General features: G+C 41.6%; 1 protein-coding gene across 1 annotated transcript in view; it reads right to left on the minus strand.

The window, feature by feature from the left end:
- Positions 1-25,977, minus strand: part of slc4a2b (solute carrier family 4 member 2b) — a 31,349-nt gene extending 5,372 nt beyond the window's left edge. The window contains exons 1-16 of the mRNA XM_083935771.1: positions 25,793-25,977; positions 20,338-20,509; positions 11,530-11,698; positions 11,214-11,440; positions 9,593-9,717; positions 8,423-8,637; positions 6,175-6,311; positions 4,530-4,619; positions 3,888-4,068; positions 3,674-3,809; positions 2,579-2,780; positions 2,378-2,486; positions 2,079-2,263; positions 1,661-1,874; positions 1,350-1,556; positions 1,038-1,186 (exon numbers count right to left, since the gene is read on the minus strand). Of these exons, the coding sequence (XP_083791897.1) occupies positions 1,038-1,186; positions 1,350-1,556; positions 1,661-1,874; positions 2,079-2,263; positions 2,378-2,486; positions 2,579-2,780; positions 3,674-3,809; positions 3,888-4,068; positions 4,530-4,619; positions 6,175-6,311; positions 8,423-8,637; positions 9,593-9,717; positions 11,214-11,440; positions 11,530-11,698; positions 20,338-20,397 (2,406 nt within the window). The 5' untranslated portion in view covers positions 20,398-20,509; positions 25,793-25,977. The remainder of the gene's footprint in view (positions 1-1,037; positions 1,187-1,349; positions 1,557-1,660; positions 1,875-2,078; positions 2,264-2,377; positions 2,487-2,578; positions 2,781-3,673; positions 3,810-3,887; positions 4,069-4,529; positions 4,620-6,174; positions 6,312-8,422; positions 8,638-9,592; positions 9,718-11,213; positions 11,441-11,529; positions 11,699-20,337; positions 20,510-25,792) is intronic.
- Positions 25,978-26,491: the final 514 nt, after the last annotated feature.

A 26,491-nucleotide genomic window follows, 5' to 3' on the forward strand; every position in this document is an offset into this window, starting at 1 on the left:
CAGACGACAGTTCAACACTTTAACACTGTTGTCTGTAGATGACAGATTTATATTATTTTTGTGTGTTGTGTGTGTTCTGCTTTGAGGTGGGTGGGATCAGTTGTTAAAAGGTGATGTCACAGAGATTGTGCACCAATCAGGATTTAGCAACATTTGAATCATAATCAGTAATCCATTTTTTTTGTTACCATCAAACTGGAGATTGGGTCCCAATATTTAATAAGGTTAAACTCTTTTGTGCACCAGTCGATCCGCACTAAATACAGCTCTTGATCCCAGATCAAATACACACTCAATGTTGTCTTCTGATATTGTAATTTAAGAATGGAAGTATTTTTGGGTCCTGTCTTGATGTCTTAATGCTGGTCTCATCTCTTTTGTCTTTTCTTTGATGCTGTAAACGGAGCTGACTTGCTCTGACAAAGTAATATCGTATTATAATTTGATCATGTTGCAATCAAATCAAATCTGATCAGTCTTCATGCAGCAGAGCAGAGATTATGATTTGCTCTCTTCCCCAGAGTTCGATGGGAAGATTGATACCGTACCACTCTCATGTCTGTAGCTGGTTAGCTTAGTTTAGCAATGAGACTGGAAACTCTACAATGGGAACAAAATCCACTTTCTAGTAAAAACGACAAGTTATGTTTTTTCAAGGGTTATGTACCGGCCCACTTCTTGGCCGTGCTCAGTCACTGGCAACATCACTATGGGGTTATGCCAAGAAATGGCACATAACCCCAGTAGAAACACAACTTTTATGATACAGCTTTTGGACAGGATTAAAGCTTTAAAGGTGCTGGTATGCAGATTTTTATAATTTTGTTAAAGCCGGGATATCGGTTTCCAGTCTTTATGCTGAGCTAAGCTAAACAAGAATGCAAATAATTTAAGAGCATTCCCCAAAATATTGAACTATTTCATTAACTTTCAACAATACCTAAAGGTTTTAATGTTTTTTTAAATTAATTTTGAATGGTCAACTAGATTTTTAAATAGTATCCCTCATCATCAGTTGTTGTTATTCATCAACTTACACTGTAAAAGGCTTCTTCAAAGACCAGCAGCGGGCCGGAGAAGCCCACAATGAGTAGCGGCTGCGCTCCGAGCAAACAGAAGATCACGCCCTGCACCGCTGTCGACACGATCAGCTCAGAAACACCAATCAGACCCTCCGTCTTCTCACCTAGCAACAGACAGACGCAACTAATTAACACCGTAATGGAAACTGCAGAGGTTTAAAGGCTCGTCAGCAGATCGAGTGAACAATCAAGACAAAAACATAAAAGAGGTTTGACACGAGAGACAATAAAGTGTGTATCCACAGTAACTCGACTCCTGCAACTCACCCAGGAGGCCTCCAAACGTTATGGCTGGAGAGAGAGCAGCGAAGTAGATAAAGATAACGGCAGCCATGCACTGACTGTTCAGGGCGTCCTTGAAGTCACTGAGGTACTTTGGGTAACGACGCCGCACGTCTCGTATCAGCCCGCCAAAGGGGCGTCCGGTGCGCTCTAAAGGGTCGTCAGACTTCTTCAAGGGTGTGAGGAGGGCCTCTGTGTGGGGGGAAAGACAAGGTTATCAATCACAACAACAGGAAGTCATAGAACAGCAACTGACATTTTCCTTTGATAAAGGCCACAGATTTATGGTAAATTACCTTTTTCTTCAAGGCTTTTAGGCTCCTTGGCGAGCTTGACCCCCTGCTCCTCCCTCTTGCGCAGCATCTCCCTCTGAAAGCGAGCGACAGAGCGCAGCAGCTCGTCGCCTCCCATCTCTGAAGGAGGCAGCACGATGCTGCAGTCCAGGAAACTGTTGATGGCGTTCAGCAGGTCCTGCCTGTCGTCTGCCAGGTACGCTGCCTCGTGGAATTGCTGGATGGTGAGTCATATACAAACAAATGTAACCAATAAAATACAATTTCTCTTTGAAACTGTACTTGTTAATCTCTTGCTTGCAGGTCTGTTTGCCCGTTTATGTGGCAACAATCCATTTTATTTCACAACTTTTATGTAACCTAATTTGGATTTTTCATCGAAACGACAACTATGTCCCACACATGTCTACGTCTTGCTCACCTTGTCAGACATGAGTGTGGAGATGGAGCGTCCTATCTGGTGGTAGTCCATGCTGGTGGTGGCGGGTCCCAGCAGAACAAAGAGAAACCTGACCGGCACGGGGACCTCCAGGACGGACTCCAGCTCCACGGCTTCCTGCAGTCGCACAAACGCCATGGTGGGCTGCTCCAGGAAGTGCACACTGCCTGGAAGACGGGCGGGACGTAACAGTCAACATACAGATAGTAAGACACTGGATACAAGTTTATAAGCTATTTTAAGTGTGTGTGGGTTTAAAGACTTTAGTTGATATAACTCACCCACAAGGACGACAGTGGCCTCAGCGTTTTCAGGAATCTTCTCCAGCAGCTTCAGCTCATGTTTGGATTTGGACCGATGCATACCGGACACCAAGGTCGGCTCCTTCTGCTGCAATAGGAAAGCAACACAAGAAGCAGAGTGAGGATAATGAAAGATACATCAAACTGAGTTGTTTCCGAAAAGAAATGCTCCAGACTTACCTGTACCTCGTTCTTCTCCATGTCGATGCGTGTTTCTGTGTCCCCCGGGGCGTGGACGGTGCCCATGAGCGGGTCGGTCACTGATGGTTCTGGCTGATGGGAGTGATTGGCACTGTGGTGATGCGTTATCAGGCTGCCCAGGCTGGCAGCAGAGATGTTCCTGGGGAAAGGGCTACTGTGCTCCTTCTCATCACTCGGGTGACTAAGGGAGGTAGCGAGAGGAAGAGAGAGGGTGAGCAGGAGGAAGATAGGCAGTGACCAGGCATTAAGCCACCTAGTAGCAGGAAGTGAGCAGCAGCGAGAGAAAAGTCAGGCTGTTGATGGCTGTTTATTCTCAGAACTAACAGTATGAACTTGTAGTAGCTTTGAAAGTCAAAGCTGTAGTCCTGTGTCAGCATGAACGCTGTAATGATTGGAAGCACTGCCGAGACGTTTAACAAATAAATGTTCATGGTTGGAATCCAGGGGCTGTGTTAATAAAGCTTCCTAGGAGAAAGACTTGATGGTGAAATTCCAGGAAAATTATGTTTTCTAAGAATTTCCCCTAATAGTTAAGACTAGATCCATGTAAAGGATCTGATTCCTTCTCACCTAAAGTAGTGAGTTCACAGTTTTTTACAAAAAAAAAGAAAAAAAGGAAAAAGCTACAATTAGAGAATGTCAGACAAAATAAGCTATTTCTTGTTTTCCCCTTTCTTATGTCTTTAATAATCTTGCAATGATTGATTTGCAGCCTTTAATAGTGGAAACATATTTTCACTGCATTACCTCTACAGGGGTCCTTACTCACAGATTGGTGACCGGTAAAATACAGAACATCAGTGAGCATTTAATGAGTTGTTAATTGATACCAGTGCCAAGATATCTGCCATTTCAACATAACTTTCCAGCCTGTGTGTACACCGAACAAAAATTAACGACAAGGTAGAAAATTGTGGTAAAACTTTGCCTGATGAACTCAACGGGGGCTCTGACAGATTCTTGGAATAAAGAAACAAATGCATCAGTGTAGCTGAAATCCCCTCAACAGGTTACTGAATATCCTCTTAAAGGGGAATCACTGCTTGTTATTTGCAGTCTGGTGCTGCGGGTCACCTGTGTTTCAGCAGCAGGGCCCTCAGGACATTGGCTCGGTCCTCAGCTTTGATCTGGTCTGAAATGATCATCTGCTCCACCACCTGGTGGGCGATGCCAGGGAGGGTTTTCTGGTCCAGGTCCAGCAGCACTGCACCTGTGGACGCACACATACAGAGTTCAGAACTCTGTGAACTGCTTATAGGAAATGTCCACGGCTAACTCGATCTCTTACCGTGCGAGATGGTCTTCCGGAGCTCGAGCAAACTGCGGAAAGACAGCGAGGCCACGTGAGGTTTCCCCCAGCGGTCGGTCTCCTCCTCCACGTCCTCCTCAAACTTGATCCATCGAGCAGTTTCCTTCCACCGCATCTCCTGGTTCTTGTCCATAGTAAGTTCGTTCAGCTCCACAAACACCTGGATACAACATCACACGGGTGTAGGTGAGATGGAGAACATCCATACTCTCCACACAAAACAGCATGCGTGGAAAACAGCCAAAGCCACTTTGTATTTGGCCAGTTGATATGCTCACGCTTGATTTAGTGGTGGAGTTTTGTGGAGCCTTTTGCGCGTCAACATCAGAAAACAGACTTATCGGTTTATTGAAATTCACTCGACACACAAAAGATCAATCTCATCCGTGTTATGACCCTACATGTTTAACTTATTAAAAGGTCAGGAGGAGACATCATAATCTTCAGCTCAATATCTGTTAACAGGTTATTAATTGAACACCATGCTGGTCAGTCACAATTCCCTGTGAGATGAACACAAAAAACCTGCTGGAAAACACCCCCTTAATAGATCGTCTGCATGCCTGGGAAAATCACGCTCACACGGAGCAAACCTGACTCTGGCCGGTCACCCAGCCTCACCTTCTGGTACCGAGCAATTTGACTGCAGTCCATGTCCAGCAGGACACCTTCGGTGTGCGAGGCAGAGCGGTAAACAACCACCGGTAACGGCTGGAGGAGTGAGAGACGGTGCAGGAGAGGACTCAAACACTGAGACAATTGACAGCATCACAAAAGGACGGGAGCCTCACTTCGCCACGCACCCACAGGTAACTCTTCCTCATCAAACACACACACACACCTGACAGGGACCTGTTGTTTACCCCAGGCTGCCGGGGGCTCAGAGCTGCGTATGAGAATGTGTGTGCGCGTTAATAAAACATGGCTTTCCTTCTCTCAGGAGCTGCCAGTGTCTGGTTACCTAAGCTCTTTTTTCTTTTCCGTGTGTGAAAGGAAAGAACTCATTCATTCATTTTTAATTGTCTCCTTCCCTCCCCGTCCCGTCCACAAAAGAGACGGGACAGTGCAAAGTTGGATAGAGGGAAGACAAAAACATTTCCCAGGATTTAATACGATTTATGGTTACATTTTTAAAAACAGAAAACTTCACCCCAAATCTTCCTTAAATTGCAGCTGAATTTAATAAGCCCAGTCAGTTATTTACAAAAAAAAAACAACAACAGATTTTTCATTTATTCTTTTATATAACTACAGCATGACATACTGATTATTGTAAATACTGGTCTGCTTTTTACAACATGTAATACAAGGAATAATTTACAACATTAAAAAGCAGAAATAAGACTTTTAGATGATTTGCACTGCTAGAATATGCAACACAAAACATGTCACTCTGTTAAAGTGAGTGTAGATTTTGATTTAGAGTTTTTAATATTGGCAACTTTTTTATATTTATTTTAGGACTTTTGGTTGAATGAAACAAGTTATCTTAAAGGAATTGTTCTGGGTTAGATGAGCTACTTATCTACGGTTTAAGGACGGTTTAAAAAGCAGGCAGGAGGACAGGCAAGCTCAGCAATGTACTGCTGAGGAGGGGGGCAGCATCAAAACATATTTTAGCCACCTGCAAAAAGGCCCATGTATAAAACAAAAACAATCAGTATTTGTTGAAGTTTACTATATTAAGAACATTCTTTACTGCTTTACGGTGCTGTAAAAAAGGTCCTGCATAAGTTTACATGAGGGGAACTGAAGTTGTTTCATTCCCTCTTTAAAGCCACCAGACTCTAAAAACATCTCACTTTGCTGAACACAGGAGGTGCTGGTCTACCGCTGCCTCGATCAGTTAATTTGATTTTAAGTTTTCTTAGTTCTTTACCCTTTTAACGACACCAATATCAAACAAAAACACAAGCTAACTAACTGATCGATTCTGTGAGGTAAAAGTTTTGTCAAAGGAGATTGGTGGCTTTGACGAGAGCATAGATAATGGCTTCAGTTCCCCCTGCGTAAACTTAAACACGTCTGTCTGACGGCAAGGTAATGCTGTGAAAATATTCTACATATGTTAAGTGTCCACTTAAACTGATATTGATAATGTTGTTTACATTAGTATCCCAGGCAATGTAATGATATTTATAGTAGTATTTAAAAGTTTGCCAAAGTACACGTAGGTACTGATGAGGCTGAAAAACAGGACATAAATCAGTAAAGTTGGCTTTGGTTTACTTGTGATGAATGCCGAGCGAGTGCTGTAATGTCTCACCTCGTGCGGGGTTCGGTCCTGCTTACGGCTGCGAGTGGTCGGCTCTTTGTGGTCCTTGCCGGTGTGCACCACTTGACCCTTGGTGCTCTTTCTGACCAGGTGTCTGCGCATGCCGGGAACATCTTCGAAGCGATGACCTGGTGGAGAAGAAGAGAGAGAAGAAGGGTGGGAAGTGTTAAAGAATAGAAGAGAAGGATGGGCAACGACTTTAAACTTCAGAGAGCTACTGGAGATCAGATCCCAGCACAGCACATAGACTGCATGATTTTACAGTCTTATTTTATGCTTTTGCAGCCCTCGGCATGCATATGTTGACCGTGCATCCCGAGTTCAGATCTCAGCCCACCAAGTCACAGACTGCTAGGCCACTTTGCTTTTGTTTCTGTGGTCCCTCGCCAGGGAGTAGGGTTACTCAGGCTGGCATCACACCAGGCACTGAAAAAGATGTGGAGAGAGACACTGGGTGGCACAGACAAGAAACCCTACTGATTCATTCAACTAAGACGCAGAAAATAGTAAGCAAAAACTGCAACGAGCGCCTGAACTATGCTCCAAACCCCCCCCCCCCCTACCCCATTATATTAGAAAATAATTATTTTACAGGTGAAGAAATAAGTGAAAATATCGACTGCCTTACCTTTACCAGAGCATGTATGTCCTATGACATAGACGGTGATGCTTTTAGGGTTCTTCATCAATGTTTCAACTCATCATGTAAAAAACAGGCATTTTCAGCTGCTATCCTTCTCATTCCAGCTTTACTTCAACTTTTACTGAGGACGCATTGTCAAGTTGCTCCATGATATTCTGAGTGAGGTTTGGGATGGACCCTGGAGTAAAATAAGGCCTGGCTGGAATGCAGCTCTTGAAGGAAGAGGAGGATTTATGGTGGGCGTATAGGGTCAGTGCTGGCACAGCCGTCTGGACTACGTGACGCCCTCAACCAGGGCGTGCAACTTTTTTTTGACAAATCGGAAAAAGTTGCCACTTCTTGACCGGCGCCTGACCCTGCTGAAACTATCAGAATGCATCAGTGAGCAGAGGTGTTAATTTGCTCAGGTCGGACAAAAGGGGAGGGACAGTGATCTAATAATTCCTATTGTTGAGCAGCAGCCAGAGACAGAGACACTTTCCCAGGACGATTTACGGTGGCGGCAAGCAGATAAAAGAAGAGACAGAGAATAATAAGTGGTGATGAAGCTGTTGGGAGGCTCGACTCTGTGTCACTAAGCCCCATAACGACCAAATATCTGGACAATGTCAAGCCCATACCTCCATCAACAGCCTCTTTATTTTACCTTCGAGTCCACTTAACTCTTCCCCTTGTTTCATTCCACTAATGATTGAAGGTTATGAACCGAGATCCAGGTTTCACAATTAGCCACCATGTTGTCTCGGGCCTGAGTCCAGGGGCCTCAGCTGACAGCGGGAACAGCTAATTTAATAATGTGAGCCTGTCTGCCACACTCTCTGATAAGCTGCTGCTCTCTGCTGAGGGGTCGGCTCCCTGACGTAAATCTCCCCGGCCCTGAACACAACCCCACGCTGGGGCCGAGGGCCGGGAACGTCACAGGGCAGCGGGGGAGCCACCTGCAATGTAATAGGGACTGGAGGTGGCCCCCCCACCCTCGCACTGATGCTTCTGGAGGAATCTAAGCGTCAACAAATCCAATATTTCATTGTTGTTGCTGTCTAATCGTGCAACAACAATTGAGAGGCGATTCATTTATAAATACTGGGAGGTTGACGGCCTAAAAAATACACACGAAACACCATCAGTCCGCTACACATGCTGAAGGAAAAAAAAGGTATTTCTCTTTAATAGTTACAAGTTGATCCTCCTACAGCAGATACAGGAGATGAGATCCATGTGATGAAACTCATCTATTTCCAGGTGGATCAAATGGATTATGTATCTGAATGGAAATTGGTTGGTTTTCCTCTCTCACCTTTATCCTTCATTAATAATCATGTTCAAATTATGTAAAACTACACTACTACTGTTCCCAATGTTTGTGACATACATGTTATTAATATTCTTTAAATTGAAACCTGTTGCAATCAGCTTATTTGATCACTTTGACCACAATTTACAAGACTGACATATTCCAACTTTCTAACATTTATTTCACTGCGAACTTGAAACTTGACTGAACATTAATAACACCACAAAAGCAAACAAAACAGAGAGAAAATAAAATAGTCAACCGACACAAAACCTGCCAAGTGAGAATTCCTCTGTACTCACTCTTGATACCGTCCAGGTCAGCGGAGGCCAGCGTCTGAGCCTCGCTCTCGTCGGTGGGGATGCGCTGGTACTTGGCCTGCTCAGCGCCCGTCATGTTGCCTGTGCGTCTGCGCTCTTGCAGGTCGTAGCCGCGACTGGACACCCGGGCCAGTGGTATGTGTTCAGGTGGCGCTAACTGGGGAGAGGGGCTGGAAGCGTCGGAAGAGGCCGGCTTACTGGATAAACGGAGAAAAACAAGACAATGTTGTAAAGAAAGAACGGTTGTTTTGGTGGTTATTGTTGTTTAATTGAGCAAACATTTTCCTAAAGAACATTGTATATGTGAAGATGAAAGCATAGACAAAATACTTACAAACATAACATACAAACACACTTAAAGAATACTTTTTTCCACCAAGTTATTGCTACTGAACCACAAACATTTCTCCTCTACTGCTCTCCCTTTATAATCCATTGCTTTTTTCCCCCTGATACTAGGTGACTGGGTTGTGACAGGAATACTTTAGTTTTCATGTGTTAGCCCCCACTAATGCTGCTCCTAATAAAATATGCTTGCATCTCTCAGCTTAAATGTAAATCCAGAAAAAAGCCATGAAATAGTCCATCGATGCGGCGGGAAAACACGCTCGGACAATACAAACCCTTCAAAGCAATGAAATAAACTAAATAAACTCACCGTCCTTTAAATGTCTGTTGTCCACAGCATTTCAAGACTGTGAAAAATAACTTTTCACTTATTTACAAAAACAAATCCGCTGTTATTATTATTAGGTTGTTCTTCAATCGACTGAAAACAAGAAAAAGGTGCATGTACGCAGCTTTATCCCAGCAGATATCAGACTCTCATGAAGTGGAACAGTAAATGTCAGAGACGGAGCCTGGGGCTGCTGAGGTGTGCGGTGTCGTCTATAGCGACAGGTGATATATGGGTCTCTGTGGAGGATTACTTGGGTCCATCAGATCATGCCCAGCAGGCCCACTGGATGCCTGAGACATGGTAACGCACAGCGTGTCCCTCACTGGCCAATCAAACAGTGTGCCCGAGCTGTCTCACCCAATCACAACGTCTTCGAGACGATTTCAGCAACATGGCAAAAACATGCAATCATCACAGCAGGGTTAAAGCATAGTCGCTCACAGCCCCCTTTATTTTTAGTCCACTAGACTCACTCAGAGGAAGTTGCATCTTCAGAATCTGCTCCCATCCCAGACTGTGGCACGATATCCAGCTCACGAGGCGACTGAGGGCTCTCTTTGTCCCGCTTGGCCTCTTGGTCTTCTTCCGAAAGAAAGAACTGTGGAGGGGATACAGCGCGGGGGCACAGCTTATTGTAAAGATTCAAACCGGTCACTTCAGATTAAAACGGTGGGGAAACAAAGGGTATATGAGCCAAATGAAAACAGCTTCATTTATATATTTACTGTATAAACCAGGGACTAATATCTAAAGGAAATATAAAGAAGCTATCTACCTGATCACGTTTCCACAGTCTTAAAACAATGAATGGATAAAGTAAAATACATTTATGTGATGAGAAACTGATGTTTTCTTTGAGGAGTAAGGATCTGGATTTCTTGGCCCATGAAAAGAACAGCCTTTCTCTATCTGTTGTTTTTAAAATCTAGCACTGGTAGCCCTATTGCTTATTTAATGACTTTTACATAGTTGCATGATTCTTACAAATTTTTGGTGGTATCTTCGCGTTCAAATGCACTTATTGTAAGTCGGTTTGGACAAAAGTGTCGTCTATATTGTTTTTACATTTATCCATTACATTATATTAGTTTAGCTAAGTCAGCAGACCAAGAAATGTATATAACTTACTTGGTTTACATGTTTTGTTGAGGTTTGTATTCTTTTGTGAAATATATTTAAACTGCTGCAAATAAAAAGATACAAACAAGTGAAAGCTGAAGGACTACCAGACACAAAAGATAAACAGAGATAAAAAAAAAAAAACTGTCACATTAAAGAAAAACAAGTTTATCAACGTCCAAACATGAAACCCACTGATGAATGATTAAGACTACACTGAAAAATTCATAGAGGAAAATATGGTAATGATACAACAGTTAGTGAGCTTGAACTAGAGCCGTTTGTACGGCAGCACATTCCTGAATGCTCGTTTACCCACAAATGCAAGTCATATCGGACAGTAAAGGTCGCTGTGACCCATTTACATCTGCATTAACAGGTACTCTCCGTTTAACTGGACACTATAATAAACTATATTTATCACGGTTAAAAATAGAATTAAGGAACATAAAGTGAAAAGTGCTCGAGGAAGTCTCATCGTGACATATTGTATCAGGTTCATTCTTGACAAACTCTAAAGCTGCTGGATTTCATAGATCCATCATATATTCATGGTGTAACTTTGAAACACTTGAAGGAAAGCATAAAGGATACTTGCTGAAAATGTGTATTTATGTCGATTTGCAGATCGACCAAATGGTCAGAAACCATTTTGAAAACAGAATGATTTTCAAAGCAGATTTTTCTTTCTTTACATTACAATAAATGGGATACTTTTGGGTTTCACTTTTAGGACTCAAAAGAAAAAAATGTCACTATTTTCTGACGTTCTATAGACAAAAAGAGCAATTATACTATATAATATATATGTTATATCATACTAGTTTTTGTACAAACATTTAAATAATAACAATATGAGCCTCAAAGACTTTGTCCAATACATTATTAGAATATTTATACTCCCAAATTCAGTATCAAAGAATCTTGATTAACTCCTAAATTCCCTTGAAGATTAGTACGAACACAAACGATTACCTCCACATCTTTGGCTCTCTCCGAATCAGAAGGAGCAGAAGTCGTCTCTGTCCCCTCATCCTCCTCTTCCTCTTCATCCTCCCCCTCCTCTATAGGGCCACTGCTGGGAACATGGCTGCTTTTGTGATCTTTGTCCTTTCTCCTTTTCTTGTTGCTCTTCTTCCTGCGGCCGTCGGAGGGCAGTTTGGACAGAGGTCGGTGGATGTGGTGAGAGGAGTGACGGTGGTCTGTAGGAGGAAATAGGAGCTACTTTCATTTCAAGTTTTTTCCTGGCTTGCTGAATGTTTAAACGCATTAAACAACAATGACTGCTTACATTCGATGTCCTCCTCATGGTAGGTGTGGTGCTGTTCATCAGGGACGACAGCGGCTGGGCTGAGGATCTGCTGGAAGCGCTGGACGCCCAAGGCTTTGTTCAGGTCCCCATCATCATCCTCTTCGGGGTGCGGTGGCCCGTGTTGCGACGAGGCAGCAAGACCCTCTGGCTGCAACACAACAAATTAACTTTTAAATTAAAGACAAACATTTTTAAACATATAAAAATCAATCAGTTTGTCAGAATTTTGGAGATCCAATTTATAAATAAAACATTGCAGTCAAATAATCTAATGCATTAATGTAAGACTAAATCTTAATTCTTCTGTTTCTAATAAAAGTAGTTTATTTCATTGCAGAAGTTCATTTTCAAATTGTCCTTTTTCCAAAGTCTGTTTAAGTAAATATAAAGAAATAAAGCCTATACTGCAACTCTGTCCCAAATCCTTACTACATACTATCTGTACACAGTATATACACTTACATACTAATCTTTAGAGTTCAGTTTCTATAGGAGAAATCAACATACTGAACAGTTTCATACCAACAGGAAATGATGCCATATGTGAGCCATGCAAAGGCAATTAAACTGCAACTTTACAATGCTGTTGGAAAAGAGACAGCAACATATTTTTCCATAAAAAGACATCACTCATTTTCATCTTTTTGGGTGTTTCTGGACCGTATTGTCCCCGTCCTCAATCTTCTGTTCATGCTTTCCAGCTGTGATAAGCTCTTACTTTTCTTTTGTGCTTTCAAAAGACACTGGTTTTTTTTAGTCAGCACATTGACACTCACATACTCAAAGCCTGCCTAGAATCAGTACGTAGCATGGATTTTTGAGACAGTATGTAATTCCTTTCTCTCAAACCAACACCAGAGGGGGTAATGGTTCTGCAAATACTCCACAGTCAGGACATCATATGAGGAGTCCTCTCATGCAAACCTTCCTGAAAATGTGCCTTAAATTGGAAACAATAGCCATAACCTTTGATCAGTTACTCTCTTTTCCACGCTGTGGTATGACAGGGGTCATGTGGGTGATAAGAGATCTGTTTTCTTGCAGCGGGATACCGTGCCCTGCTGCGTCCTGCTCTGCCGGTGGGATGTTGTGATAAGCAAGTGGATCTACTCCGTCTAACGTGATCGTGCTCACCGGCAAAGTAAATGTTGCCATGACTTACGTGCAGGTGCCTCAGACCCTGCAGCGGACCCTTCCTGTGGCAAAACCCAGGGGCCACAAGTCATATGATGCTCCCACAAATGGTTCTCAGGGTGCCCAAAATGTCAATCGTATATAAAGTTTTCTCCAGGGCTGCAGGGAACAACAGAAAGATGACTATTCTCCCACCTGCAGCTCCTGCTACACCTTTGATCAGCGTATGCAGAGCAGACTGCTTAAAGAGTATGCAAATGCACTGAAATGTATAATACTTTTTATTCTACTACACTTATGTGACATCTATAATGAACTGTTACCTTTCAGATTAAGATTTTGCATGAAGATACACTAAATAAATGTATAAAATACATGCAAAGATTCTCCAGGGTCCATTTTTCTGCAGTGAGCACTTTTAGTTTTGATAATTGTAGCACATTTTGCTGATGATATTATCATATTTATTTAAGAACTTGTACTTGTTACACTGTGGTATCAGTACATTCACTCAAGTAAAGGAATGCTTTTTTCAACACTGCAAATGTTTTGTATTTCAAAAAGTGCTGCAGACTGCATCAAAACTGGAAACACTACTAAATCAAATCAACTCTTTCAACCCGCACATTACATCCAGAATGACAGCAACTTAAACGCATGATGTACATCAGTTTTTCCACTTCGTTTGTTCCACTTGCATCAAGCCCATCGAGACAAGAAAACTGAGAAAAAAAAGGAAAACTCAAGACTTCTTCCTGAATTAATTACACTTATAACTCTCCAGATGTTCATGGATTAGGGCATGTCCACAGACGGTGTGAAAAACCGATTCCCATGACCCGCATTACCGTGCAAGGTATTACTATGACCTGTTTTAACATGCCACACACAGGTGACAGAAGCAGAGAGCCCTGCACTGAACTGTGGACAAGCTGACACTTAGGAGTAAAAAGAAAAAGGAGAGACAGGTCAAACTGTTAGGCACACATTCAATATTGGCCCAAGGTTCAATTCCACATATATCTTTTCATGACAGATCAACAAGAGTCTCAAAAAAGGGAGTCAACAAACGATATGTGACCTGCAGAATTGAACTGCCAGAGACAACTGAGCACATCAAAGCAACATTTCAGCAGAGCAGATTTCTAATGCTTAAAAGTGTAAAAACGTGGCTCTCTTTAACGCCACATTTTGAGTTAAAGACAGTATAATGGAGTAGCATCATAAAGTTAAAGCTAGTCAACAGTTTTTGCTGCAACACTTTCGTTTAAAACATGTCAAAAATTGAAAAGAAAACCTTTTAATTTCTGTATTAGGCATCACCGCATGTCCCAATTACTATCACAATACTTCCAATATTCAATAAGATGTCCAATCCAAAAACCCTAAGTACACATATCCTGTCCAGATGTGTGCTGCTACACTATCCAGGAGTTTATTTTTACAGAGCTCTCATTCATATCACGGTTTCACAGTGAATCCCTAGAGGTGAGAGAGATGTGTGAGGGATTCTCAAAGAGGTGAGAGAATTTTCCACAACCGAAACCATGTGCAAAAACAAGTCGAGGGAGCCGAGTAAAAACAAAAAACTGACCAGACAACGAAGGAAACTTTGACTAAGAGGTTCAGCGACTTACCTCGCTCATGGCAACGTGAGCTTTAATGAAATCAGCGTTTTAGTGGCAACAAGCGTCACTGCCCTCCACCATGACAAAACTGGAGCTCTGACCCTCGACACCTCTATTAAGGACTGCAGGCGGGAGACATCCCTCTCCCCCTGCTTATCAAAGCCTCGTGATGCCCTAATCAGAGCCCTATCGGCCAACCTGCCACCTTCACCAGTCTGCCCATTGTGCCAGGGCTGAATAAACAAGACTCTCGTTCTCGCTTTGAGGACAAATGCTGCCTGAAAGGACAAGCCGTGTTTGAACAGCCGGGAACAAAACCCTCACGTTGACATTCATCTCCACATTTTAACTTTGACACATGAAGCCTAAATATTGACTGAGGTTCTCTTGAAGGGCAATGTAAAGGCATAGGAACTAAACATATTGCCGTTTTCAAAAGGATGCATTTTTTTATGGCTAATATTGACAGAAGTCATGTTAAGTAACAGGCTGGAATGAAATGAGATTACAATGCTCTGTGTACCAGCGGGGGGAAACCACCAATGATGATTTTCTACATGGAAAATGACTGAAACACATTTGTGGTTGATCATTTGACAGCTTAACAAAAACACTTAAGTTAGCAATTCATTCAATAAAAGCAGCTGTGTATTGAACTTTTTGCAGCCTGCTGCATATTTTTTTTAATTACAGAAGGCACGCCCTCTCAATTCATCCAACTGGACAATGGTAAAAAACGCAAATGATGTCAGGCAAGTTGTGTTCAGTTAAAAAAAAATTCAACTCGAGGCATTCAGGGCACTCCTTAAAAACGTGAGGCGCATAGAGCGGTAAAACGCGAGCAAAAATCTTCAATTTCAGTCTTAAAGCTGAAATGCATTAGTGAAGACATGTTGGTACCTTTCAACAAGAATATTTTCACCATTCTTGATAAAAGTGCCACTGATCTTGTTTTATCAATCAATTAGATCTCAATAAAACAATACAATTTGAATTTATGTCCAATTATGGGAATTAGCAACCGCTGCACACGAGAATTTACCACCGTGTATATGAAATGCTACACCTTATAACCTGTGCAAAGCAGGAGAAATTTATTGGGCACAATAGACAGTGCTGGAAATGAGAAAAGCAAACAAAGGTCATATTTTTGCTTTTTTGCTTATACTTTATACTATTTTATACTTTTTTGCCAAATAAGAGTCAAGCAAATGCCGGTAAACAAGCCATGCTAGCAGCTCTGAGGCAGTCGTGTTAGCTAAATGCTAACGTCTGCTGCCAACATGCTCACAGTGACAATACTAAATTGCCATTCAATTCTTTTTTTGTAGGTATAATGTATTAGTTTTCATCTTAGCTCAGTGTGTTAACATGCTAATGTTTGCTCATTAGCAAGAAATAGTGCAGCTGAAACTGATGGGAATCCAATTAGTTTTTGCAGGTACTTTGTCATAAACTAAAGTGCTGGACAAATAAAACATTTGACCTGATGATGGCGCTATATGGGTGATTAAGAGATCTGCGGGGTACATGAATGTCTGTACCAAAGTTCATGGCAATCCATCCAATAGTTGGTGAGACATTTCAGCTTGGAGTGAAAGGTGGAAAAGTTTAGCACAAATGAGTCACACTTGGCAGCAGGAACATCAGCGTCAGACCGCAGGAAAAAAACAAACTAAAGTAATCTAATGTTCTTGTCTTTTAGCTAAAATGTATCTACATTTGGTGATACGCGAGAATGAATTAGCTTTTCAATATTTCATCTTGTGAAGCAACATAGTTTTAAAAAGCATGTGCGGTGGTTGTGTTGTGTAAGAGACGGACACTCGACTGTGTGTGGAGGCTGCAGAAGAGATTATCTGTGTCGTGAAGTAGGCTCAAATCCCGCACTGTCAGCATTTGGAGGGTAAAGGGGGGAGATGGGCTGCGGATGTTGCAGTGATCATGTCGCGCCGGGTGGCTGATGAGTCACTGAATTCCTACATAACTTAACATGAGTCTGCAAGGAGATCTGCGTGCATAATATGCTCCGAGTTTCTAATTATTTTATGACAGCATGTGAGTTGTAACCCAGTTTTGCCCTCAGCCAACTGTGTCCAGCCAATTTCGTATTATGCAAGTGGCGATTTTCCCAAACTTGCTGTTACATCATATATTAACAGGCATGTGTGCACTGCTTAAAATCAAATACAAATATCTACGTCATATAGAATTTCATCAAGAGAGCCTCCAGATGGTGAGAGAGTGGAAAACATGTCTCCAATTCGTTTTTGCTTCCTGTCTGGTGATAAGGTTTCATTATATTTGTACTGGACATTGAGCTTTAAGCAGTCATCTGCTTCATCAAACAGTGTTTTCAGTAGCCACACGGAAAGATAATTCCCCCTGTCACTGTGTTCTCACACCTTAGTTTTATCTAAGTTGAAGTTGCCCAACTGATAAACTCTGTTGAACGAGGGGGGATTCTGCAGAAGCTGCCAGATGCACGTCACAGGAAGTCTGTAGGTAATAAAACATGATAGGAAGGAGAGGGTGTGAACCACTGATCTGATCTTCGGAGGTCTGACGGCTCACCGAGAGTCACTGATACAGTTGCACTGAAATGTCAAAGCTCACTATTACAATGTATGGATGGAGACAGCAAGTTGAGTCTGTGTATATATATATATGTGTGTGTATGTGCCGTGTCCCAACCTGGTGATCAAGACCGCCCAAAGGGTCCGCAAGAAAGGGACACAAGCCAAATAGGTTGGAAAGCAGTGATCTAGATTCTAGACAGTTTTTATCTGACGGATGCAGCAGTGGTTTGCATTGCTGCAATACCCCTGAAGCAAGACACTGAATCCCTACCAGCTCCAGTGGTTCTGCTCTGCCGCTGACACTGACCTCTGACATTTCTGTGAGAGAGGAGAAGCAAAAACAAACCACTGCAAACCGTTTTAAACTGAGCCAGCAGCACAGTAGGTCTCTTCATATTAGTTTTTCCTCTTAATTAACAGAAAACCAATTGAAATACACACAGTGCTCCCCTGTCGAGAAGCCTTTTGTAATCCACCTGCTGACACCAGAGGGGCGATGATCTGTAACCAGTGACGTTAGGTTGTAATTATTACCTTGAATTTCTAATGCTTGAGAAAAATCAATGAGCTGTTGACAAAGTAAAAAAGTGTGTCTCAAACACACAAGAACTAGACTGAACATTAACCAGCTGCAGAGTTTGTGTTGAGGTTACATTCACCTAAAGAGCGTCAAGAAGTCAGAAGAAGAAAGTCAGTCTACATATGAGCTTAGAAAATCTGTATTTGCCCAACGTAGGATCATGTGTAATGACTGACTGGGAATGATAAGAAGAAGACTTAACATCACACAGAAATACGCCACGTTGTGTTGAGTCCTCTTTTAAAAAAACTACTTCTACTAAACAAACTCACCTTTAATGAATACAGATAGTCCATCACATCACACACAGATGTGTTGCTGCAGCCTAAAAGATATATATATTTATAAATATATATAAAAAATAGCTATATTTGGTGTCAAAAGTAAAAGCCAGAGACGTCTGCCACTTCTATGGAAGACAACCTGTTTCCATTACAGATAGCCCTTGTCACGTGACCAGGGCAGATCACCAGGGTAGGAAGAAGACATTACTTAGTTTCACAACGTTCGCCCTTAAAAATCCAAACAGGATTATCTGAACTCTCCCTGACCACACATGCGCACACAAACACACACATTGTTGAGGAGATAATAATTAACTTGGCAGAGTGTGAGCCAATAACTGCTGAGGCATCGTCACACCGCAAACACTCCTATCTTCAGTGAGCTTCTTGGTCATCAGGCGACATGCTGCTGAGTCTTATCACGGCCAGGTCATATTATGTTTTATGGATGTTAACTGTCTTACTGGCTATAAAGAAATGCTGCTTCTGAACAGGTTTGACAGAATATATTTAAGGATGTCATTCTAAACCTTAAACAGAAAAATAAGAGATGAAGGTGGCTAAAAGTTTTTTTTTTAAAAAGGGGGGATGCAGCTTTTGCATCATGTTCTGCAGAGAGAGAGAGAGAGTAATCTTATTAGTTTTATCTTGTTTAAAAACAACATTTTGATTTTTGACGTGGGGCAATGCACATACGACAAATCTGTTTGGAGACCAAATAATGGAAATATAGTAACTGAAAGAGTGATGTTTATGTTTAATATTTGTATGCATTATATTCTATTCTATACACTGAATCAGATAAATGTGTTGCTTTGGATAAAAATTGGAGGTGTTTAATTAATAGTGTTTAGCGATGTTACGAGACAGGACATGGGTAAAGATTGTTTTGTGCTGTTTGAACATGACCATGATACAATTATTGTTGTTATCTTGACAGAAAGTGTTTATTTTGAGCAGATATCTTTTCCTTACAAAGTATGCATTTATTTATTTAGTATACATTTTAACGAGCTTTTTATGCTTTTTGCAACAAGGTGTGTGGGTCAGTGGGAGGATGAAGGTGCTGGAGTTTTGTTGTTACGGATAAGATGTGGAGGCACTAATATTTATTTTTTTTTGTACTATTTAATGACATCATTTGTTCTTGACTGTCTGTCCTGTCTGGAAACAACACAATCCAAATGGTAAAACGAAATATGAGAGGTAGTTAAACCGATGGCCTCTCTGTCTCTCCGCACGTCTTTCAAGGATCAGTAGTTAAGTGTCATATATCCACTTCCACCTCCTAAATACTCTGCATTCTACGCCCACACAGGTGGGTTTCGATTTCAAACTTGGATAGCACTGATGTTGTTTATGTCTGGATTGCATGCAGGTGGATGCAGGGGTTGTCACACAGTTTTGCAACACTGGAAAAGAAAGGAGCTGACAGCATAGTGACAAAAATGCAAAGCTAAGGGAAAGTTGGCATTTCCTACTTTGGTGTTGCAGTGAGGAGCGCTGCACCTCTGGTGCTGCCAAATGAACACAGTGAGTCTAAAAGCCAGTTTGAACGTGATCTTAAAGTACGATAAAAGTTTAAACCTCAACAGAAGTCTGTAAGAAGTGGCCTTGCAGAGTGGAAAATCTCTGCTATTGCTTTTCCTTTGCTCCAACTGCACTATAAACATCACCATTTCCACTCACCTACACATTCAACCCACAGCTAAGGAAACTTCAGTTTGTGCGTTGAAAGATTTTCTGGGTAAGTAGAAATCCTTAACTCATGAGAATATGAGAAAGGTTGAGGACAGTGGGTGATTCAGTAATAAAAGATGCAATCCTCATAATTCCTGGAAATCACTAACCATTGGACACTGATATCTAATATCTCGATGAGGTTAATCATGGGTGGATTTGTTCTTTAAGCTTGTTATATTTTCTGCCGCAGCATCTTAATCATCCTAAGATTAACTTGTTGAGAACCTCTCAAGTTGGGAATGCAGCTTTCTTTGGCTGCTGACCAGATGCCCTCTGGGCAGCATGTTTATCACATCAGTCCCACCGGCAGCCATGCAATAATGTTTTTTCATTATGTGCCTACATTATTTTAATGTTTCCAACACTGGCAACCCATCGACTTAAAGAAAAGAGGAAGGAAACCGTTTCGGTTGTGGAACCGTTGACGTTCTCCAGTGCTCTAATGAAATTTTTGCAGTCAGAAATACTGTATGTTGCCAGGAAATTGGCTCTAGAATGTGACTAGATCTGTACACACAACTCTGAAAGGAACAGCACTGTCCAAAATACACTCTCTGATGCCAGAGAGGACAGAGGGGAGATGATGCAGCATAAATCCAGCACAGTGAGAATATGCAATGAAGTAGAGGAAAGTTACGCGCTGAATAGCTACACTGTCATGCATGAAAAGACAATAAACTGCTAATTGTGAGCGTGGCCTTCTCTTGGATAGAATTTAACCTTGTTTATCACCAGGGTGACCACCTCTGCCTCATGCGTTACATCATGTGGCCGACCGAGCTGGAGCCTGACCTGACAGGAAGACTGGGGCTTTTCAGTATGCGCTCGTGTGGACTTACACTGTGAATAACCGATGCCACTGCATCTGTAATCTGGTTGGAAGTGCTGGGGTTGCTCATGGCTCCACAGTGGAGTCGCTGCTGGAGAGGCTCTGGAAAGCTGGTCTGGATTGGTGCGGCTTTAGCCCTTCTCTTTCTCACTGGGACTCAGACAGCTTTTGGGCAGCATAACCTGGAGACAGATACAGATCCGGGGGGTTAGTGCAGATGAAGCTGGAGGTTTATAACATGAGGTAAACAAGGCGCTGAAATACTGTAGCTGTAGGCCAGTAATCCCTGAATATGAACAATAACAGGTGTGTGTTTTAATTGTTTTGTCTCTTTACTGCAGAACATTCGATTAGAAATGAAACAATGAATATGAAGTTAAAGTGGTGATTTTATATTTATATTGGACAAGCAGTGCAGACTTGAAAGCCTTCTTATAGTGTCCTTTTAGGACATTTCAGCAGGAATATAACCCTAAACAGACAAAAATATGTTGTGCAAGGGAAAAAACAGAGGACCGTGTCATCACCTAACCTGCACGTACTGTGCAACTGAGGCAAAATTGAAACTAACAAATGCGTGAAAATTTCTGCCGCACAGGCAAGCATCACCAGGAAGGATATGTACCAAAGTGTTTGCTGATATCTATGGGTCACAGCTCACAGTTATTGCCTGCCAAATATTTGCAACCAAAGACTTTTTTCAGATTATGTTTCTTTCTCCTCTAAAACTGGAACAATACAAAGATTTTCCGCCATGCTTGCAGTTCAGTGATGCTTTACTCGCACATAGCGTAGCTTTGCACTAAAAACGTGAACATTCCACCATACTCACAGCTACTGTGCACTTTAACCTCATAAAGTGCTGACTTCTTTTTTTGTTGCATATTCTGAAGTGCAAAGCCAGCATGCTTCACTGGAGAACAACACTAAGGACCAATCAACAGTTTCAGGATTTCCTGGAAGCCCCTCAAGTGCCTTTGAGTGCCCAGAGCCACTTCAGAAACACAGGTGGCCTCAACTGAATGTCGCTTTTATGATGAAGTGGAAACACTGAAAAAGGACATTGTACCTGAGGCATGACAGCCACAATGGCAGCAGTAGTAAATGCCAAAAAAGTTATTTTACAAATAGTGACACCCCGTCTATTTTCCTTCATTTCTATGATTCTTGATTTCAAGCCCTGCAGCACTTCCTCACCGCCATTCAAGGTTATTAACCATTAGAGTCAGATAAGAGACAGATAACAGAGTGCTACTGTGCAGAGGACCCGTTGATAAGCGACGGCACGTGCCTCAGCTAACCTCCGTCACTCTCCGGTCCCCGTCGTACGACACGCAACCACAGGAATCCAAAAGGTAATCAGAATTCAGTCAACCAGAGCAGCCGACAAAAACAGCCAGCAGAGCTTTGCAGAGACAAAAAGTCAACGGGGATGCACTTCGAGAGGACAATAAAGTACGGAAGTAACATGCTGTCGGGAAGAAGTGTCATTTAAATAGAAATAAAGATCTTTAAAAACTGTTTGTCAGCCTAAACTAGACACTTGAAGGTGTCATCTACTATTTTATACACTGAACGAAAAATTGATTAATCAGGGAAAATTTGTCACTTCCAGAACCAGTTCTATTGTTGGTTTATTCCAAATTACACTGAGGATGTACTGCAAAACATGATATATCTAAATCAGTTGAAGCAAACAACAAAACTCTTTTATTTACAGTTGTTACGACATTGTAGCTAAGCCTTTTGGCAAAATCTCCTCACTAGTAGCACTGTTAACAGACCAGGGGCCGTCTTTTGGGTCACTTTTCAGTGTCACAGTTAGAAATCACGTTCTGGCTCTCAGACAACAGCTATCAAACAAACGATAAGGCACCCTGCTGCCTGACTACAATCATATCAATGACCTTGTTGACGGCAAAGCGATTTCTGAGAGGTATATTTCATTAAAGCACAATCAAAGACAAAAGATTAAATGCAGAGCAGAAGCATTCAGGAGCTTGACAGTGTTGAACTTGTATTTAAATATGGATTGAACAAAGACATCATCTGCCAAAGAGAGCTGAAACTGAGACACAGAGGAGACTACACAACATTTTGGCAACGCTCTTTGTTGGCTCTGCCAAAATGGTAAACACTGTGCCAAATGTTAATAACATAGCAACTTTTACTTGAGACATTGTAATCTGTACAGTAGTGGCAATAAAGGAGTTTATTAGTTGGCTTGGGCGTGTTTGAAGATTACTTTCTCAGTAAACCTAGACCCCACCACTGTGGAAGAGGCTACAGAGGGATAAAGTTACAGAGCCCAGGGATCCTGAGCAAAAAGCATGAGAACCAGCTTAATCTACCTCAGGGCATGGCTGTAATGTTATAGATAACAATAATGATCAGAAGAAAACAATAATAATGCCAACATCTGATTTTAAAGAAAAAAAACTTGTCCCTCAGTTATCTAAATGCGTTGTGTTGATCTGCAATCAGGCAAAAATCAGTCAGAGGACTGAATAAAAAGGAACTGGCTGTCCTTACGTAATAACCGACAAGACAAGAAAGGACATGGATCGGTGCTGACGGTGCAAGAGGAAGTGAGGACAAAATGCTCTGTTTCCCCTGGAAGAAGTTCATCATCTCTTCCCAGACTCTTCCAGAAAAAGGACAAAACCTCAAAGAAGACGATGAGGGTGGAATTTTTTCTTCTTCACATTTTTCCATGCAAGATTTAGCTGCAACCTCAAATGTGTGCACACAAGGCTTTGGGAAAAGTATCCTTCTGGGAGGAAGTACGTATGAAAACAGGAAGAAGGTAAGGAGGAGCTGTAAATGTATAAAAATTATTAAAGACTGCACTTTGGGATTTCTTTCTAGTGTACAAAATATCAGACTTTAGAAATCTTTAACTGAAAAACCATGCATTTGGACCGGACCTATACTCCAAAGATAATCTAAATGAAAACAAAATGTCTCAGTGTCTTCCCTGTGACTTTATAGGTTCATTTGTCACAGCATAAGAAGCTCTCACTGTCATCTTCTCCCTCCTACAGAGAGCACAGTATATATCCGGTCCAGTGTGTTGACCGAGGAAACTTATCTACAGAAAGTAAAAACCAACCACAGTTGGTGTATAAATTCATCATAATTCCTGTTTGGTTGACAGCTGATAGTGAGTAACCTGCCATTCACAGTTTCTGAAATAACCCTGCAATGATTCTGAGGAACTAGCATTTCCTTTGACTAAACTGATAACCCAGTCGGGGCTGAAATTTACATTTGCGGCACAAATGCCAAACTCATGCTCTTGAGATAACTCTGAAGAGAAAGGTGATAACTCAGGAGCATGTGAGGGCTTTCTTTGTCATTATTAAGATCTGTGATTTCCACTTGGTGGTGACTCATCTCTCCCACAGAGTGCAAATAAACCTGACAACTTCTCTTTGGTATGTTGTAAATTTCAAATTAGTATTGATAAAAAGGCCACCTGCTCACCTTTCCTGGGAAAAGCATTTTCCTAAATCTATTTAGAATATAAAACATATTACAGACACCTTTGAGAGAAAAGGAGAATAAAATAATTTGAGAAGTTTAAGGTATTTTTAATACGCTGCAGGTTTTTCTTTAGGGGAGAATCTACAGGTGAATAGGGTCACATTTTTAACTAATAGATATCATCCTGAACCTGAACCTTCCTGAAATTTTAGGTTTCAATATGGAAACGATGATGATCTAATGAAATATGAGCTCATTTACAAACATAGCGAACATTGGATAAAGCCAGGTTCAGAATTGTTTCATTTCATTGACATATTAGAGTCAAAGGTCTTTACGTAGGGGATTGGGGATATACGTTTTTATCACTCCTTAAATCAGAAAATAATGGAAGCCGATTGTTTTTTTTTAAATCTATGTCCGCTATGTTTTTAGGAATACAATGTTGTAGAATCTGGCTATGAATGAAATATGAAGGAACCCCTCTGAAATAAAACTGGAAAGTTAGAAAACTGTAATAAAGTAAACCCCTTAATGTGCATTGGATGTTTTTTATCCACTAGTCTGAAAGAAGACGACATTAGACGACCCATGCAAATTGACCAGTGCATGGGGTGTCTCCCCTTAAAGAAAGGAGCAGCTCTACATTAGGATCCTGGAGGAGTGATGAGACAGCACATCAACCATCTCAAAAATGGCAAAGATCTATATTTCATTTAATTTAGTTCAACATCTTTCACTGTAATCTCATGAGACCTTTGGGGTTAAAGACAGACACAAAGGGTCAAAATTATTTCCCTGCTCATAATGACGTTAAGGGAGAGGAGCGAGACAGTCAGACGACGGGACATAGGTTATGAGCCAGACTCGAACTCACGACACAAGCCCTCATGGCAGGACACCCGGACAGGCCCGGCTTCAATCGAGGCAGGTTGGCACGCGAGTGTCGACCACAGACTGCATGTTCATCAACAAATGCTATCAAAAAAAGGCATAATTAAAGAACAGTTCAATAAAATATGTGAACTGCCAATAAAAAAAAAAAGAACGCCTGTCCAGAAATAGCAGCTTGATCACAATGTCCAAACCTCAAGCGACACACAGGCCTGTACTTATAAAAGCAGGACAATGACAGGGAGGAAAGAAGCGGTTTAAGGTTTCATTAGATTAGAGAACTAGGTTTGCAAAAAAACAAGACAGTGTGTGATTCACTGGCTTCCTTTTAGCAGACGATGCGTGTTTCAAGACTTTTTCCCCCCTGAACACTGATTGTGTTCCAAGTTACGTGAAGATAATTCTTGGCCTTAATGTTTTATCTAACACAATAACATGCTATAACATTCTGAACACTGCTATGAATTTGCAGAATCAACAGCGTTATCGGCTCGTTAAGACTCTGATGTGGAATAAAATGTGCGTGACATGATAACAATGAGGTTGAACAGAGAGTGGTTTAAGAAAACAAAGAGACATGAGGAAAATAGTGTAAGGTCTGTATTTGTAGCTATGAATGGTCAACTCCTATTCGACCACAGTATTTAGAGGGCCATCACTTCCCACAGACATTGCCTTTAAAGGCTCTAATTTAGGATTTTTAAGAGTGGAAAAGCATGTTTGTGCTACTAAAAACTCAAGTGGGCTCAAAGTGCCCTGTTAGAGGCCTTTTTTCCGCTGTGTAACCTGTGGGACTAAGCAGGATTTGTTTACAGTTGTTCCTGCTGTGGTTGTTCAAGCTTGAGACACCAACAGGAAGAATCTTAAAGAATCTAAAGTTTGACTAGACCTGGCAAACAACGCCTCTGGTTCACCTAGTTAAAGACTAATCCATAAATTATTAAGGATTATCTGATAAACAATGAATTAAACACACAAACGACAAGCCATATAAAGTGGCATTCTGACAAATGAGACAACTTGAAAACATGACAACTGATCAAGAAATACAAAAAAAAAAAAAGATATCCATGAGTCTACTGTACCTTTGTGTGCTCACAGCAGAGAAGCCACCGCAGACATGGTAGTGCAATTCTGAACTCTGCTGAGAAGAGAGACCCGGGGCTGGTCAGAGTGCAGGGCGAAAACAAACAGAGGGAGGGGGGGAAACAGAAATAGGGAGACAAAAGAAACGAGAGTTAGAGATGTTGGAGACGATCGTGTGCGACCCAGTCTCTATGCCGGCTGAGTGCTGTCTCTGACCAACACGCACGGACTGATAGCAGCAACCTTCCTCCTCAGGATTATGTTTCCTCCTCCAGCCTGCTGACAAGTAGCCATGTGACTCCAGGACCCATTCAACACTGAGTCAGAGGCTGCTGCTCAGACACACAAATCTATCTATGTCGCGCACACACACACACATGCACAAAGATGACCTCGAGCTTAAGGTGGAAATCTAACCCCGATGATCAATATCCTTGCCTTTAACAAACCATAAAAGTTGATTCGCATGTTTTAATCAGTGGTTCCTCGCCTGTTTGGCTTGTGACCACTTCAAACAAAACATTGCAACTCCTCATCACTGGCCGCAAAGATATACATGTTGTGATCAGTTCAACTTAGAAGTTCACTTCATTTGAATATTTTTCTACAGTCCTGGAGCAGTAAAATCTTCCACTAATTCACCAAAAAGCAAGGATTAGAGGCAAATAAGCATACCTTTCTGTAGCAGAAATATATAT

This window comes from Echiichthys vipera (genome assembly GCF_963691815.1).
Source record: "Echiichthys vipera genome assembly, chromosome: 21".
In the NCBI taxonomy this organism is placed as follows: domain Eukaryota; kingdom Metazoa; phylum Chordata; class Actinopteri; order Perciformes; family Trachinidae; genus Echiichthys; species Echiichthys vipera.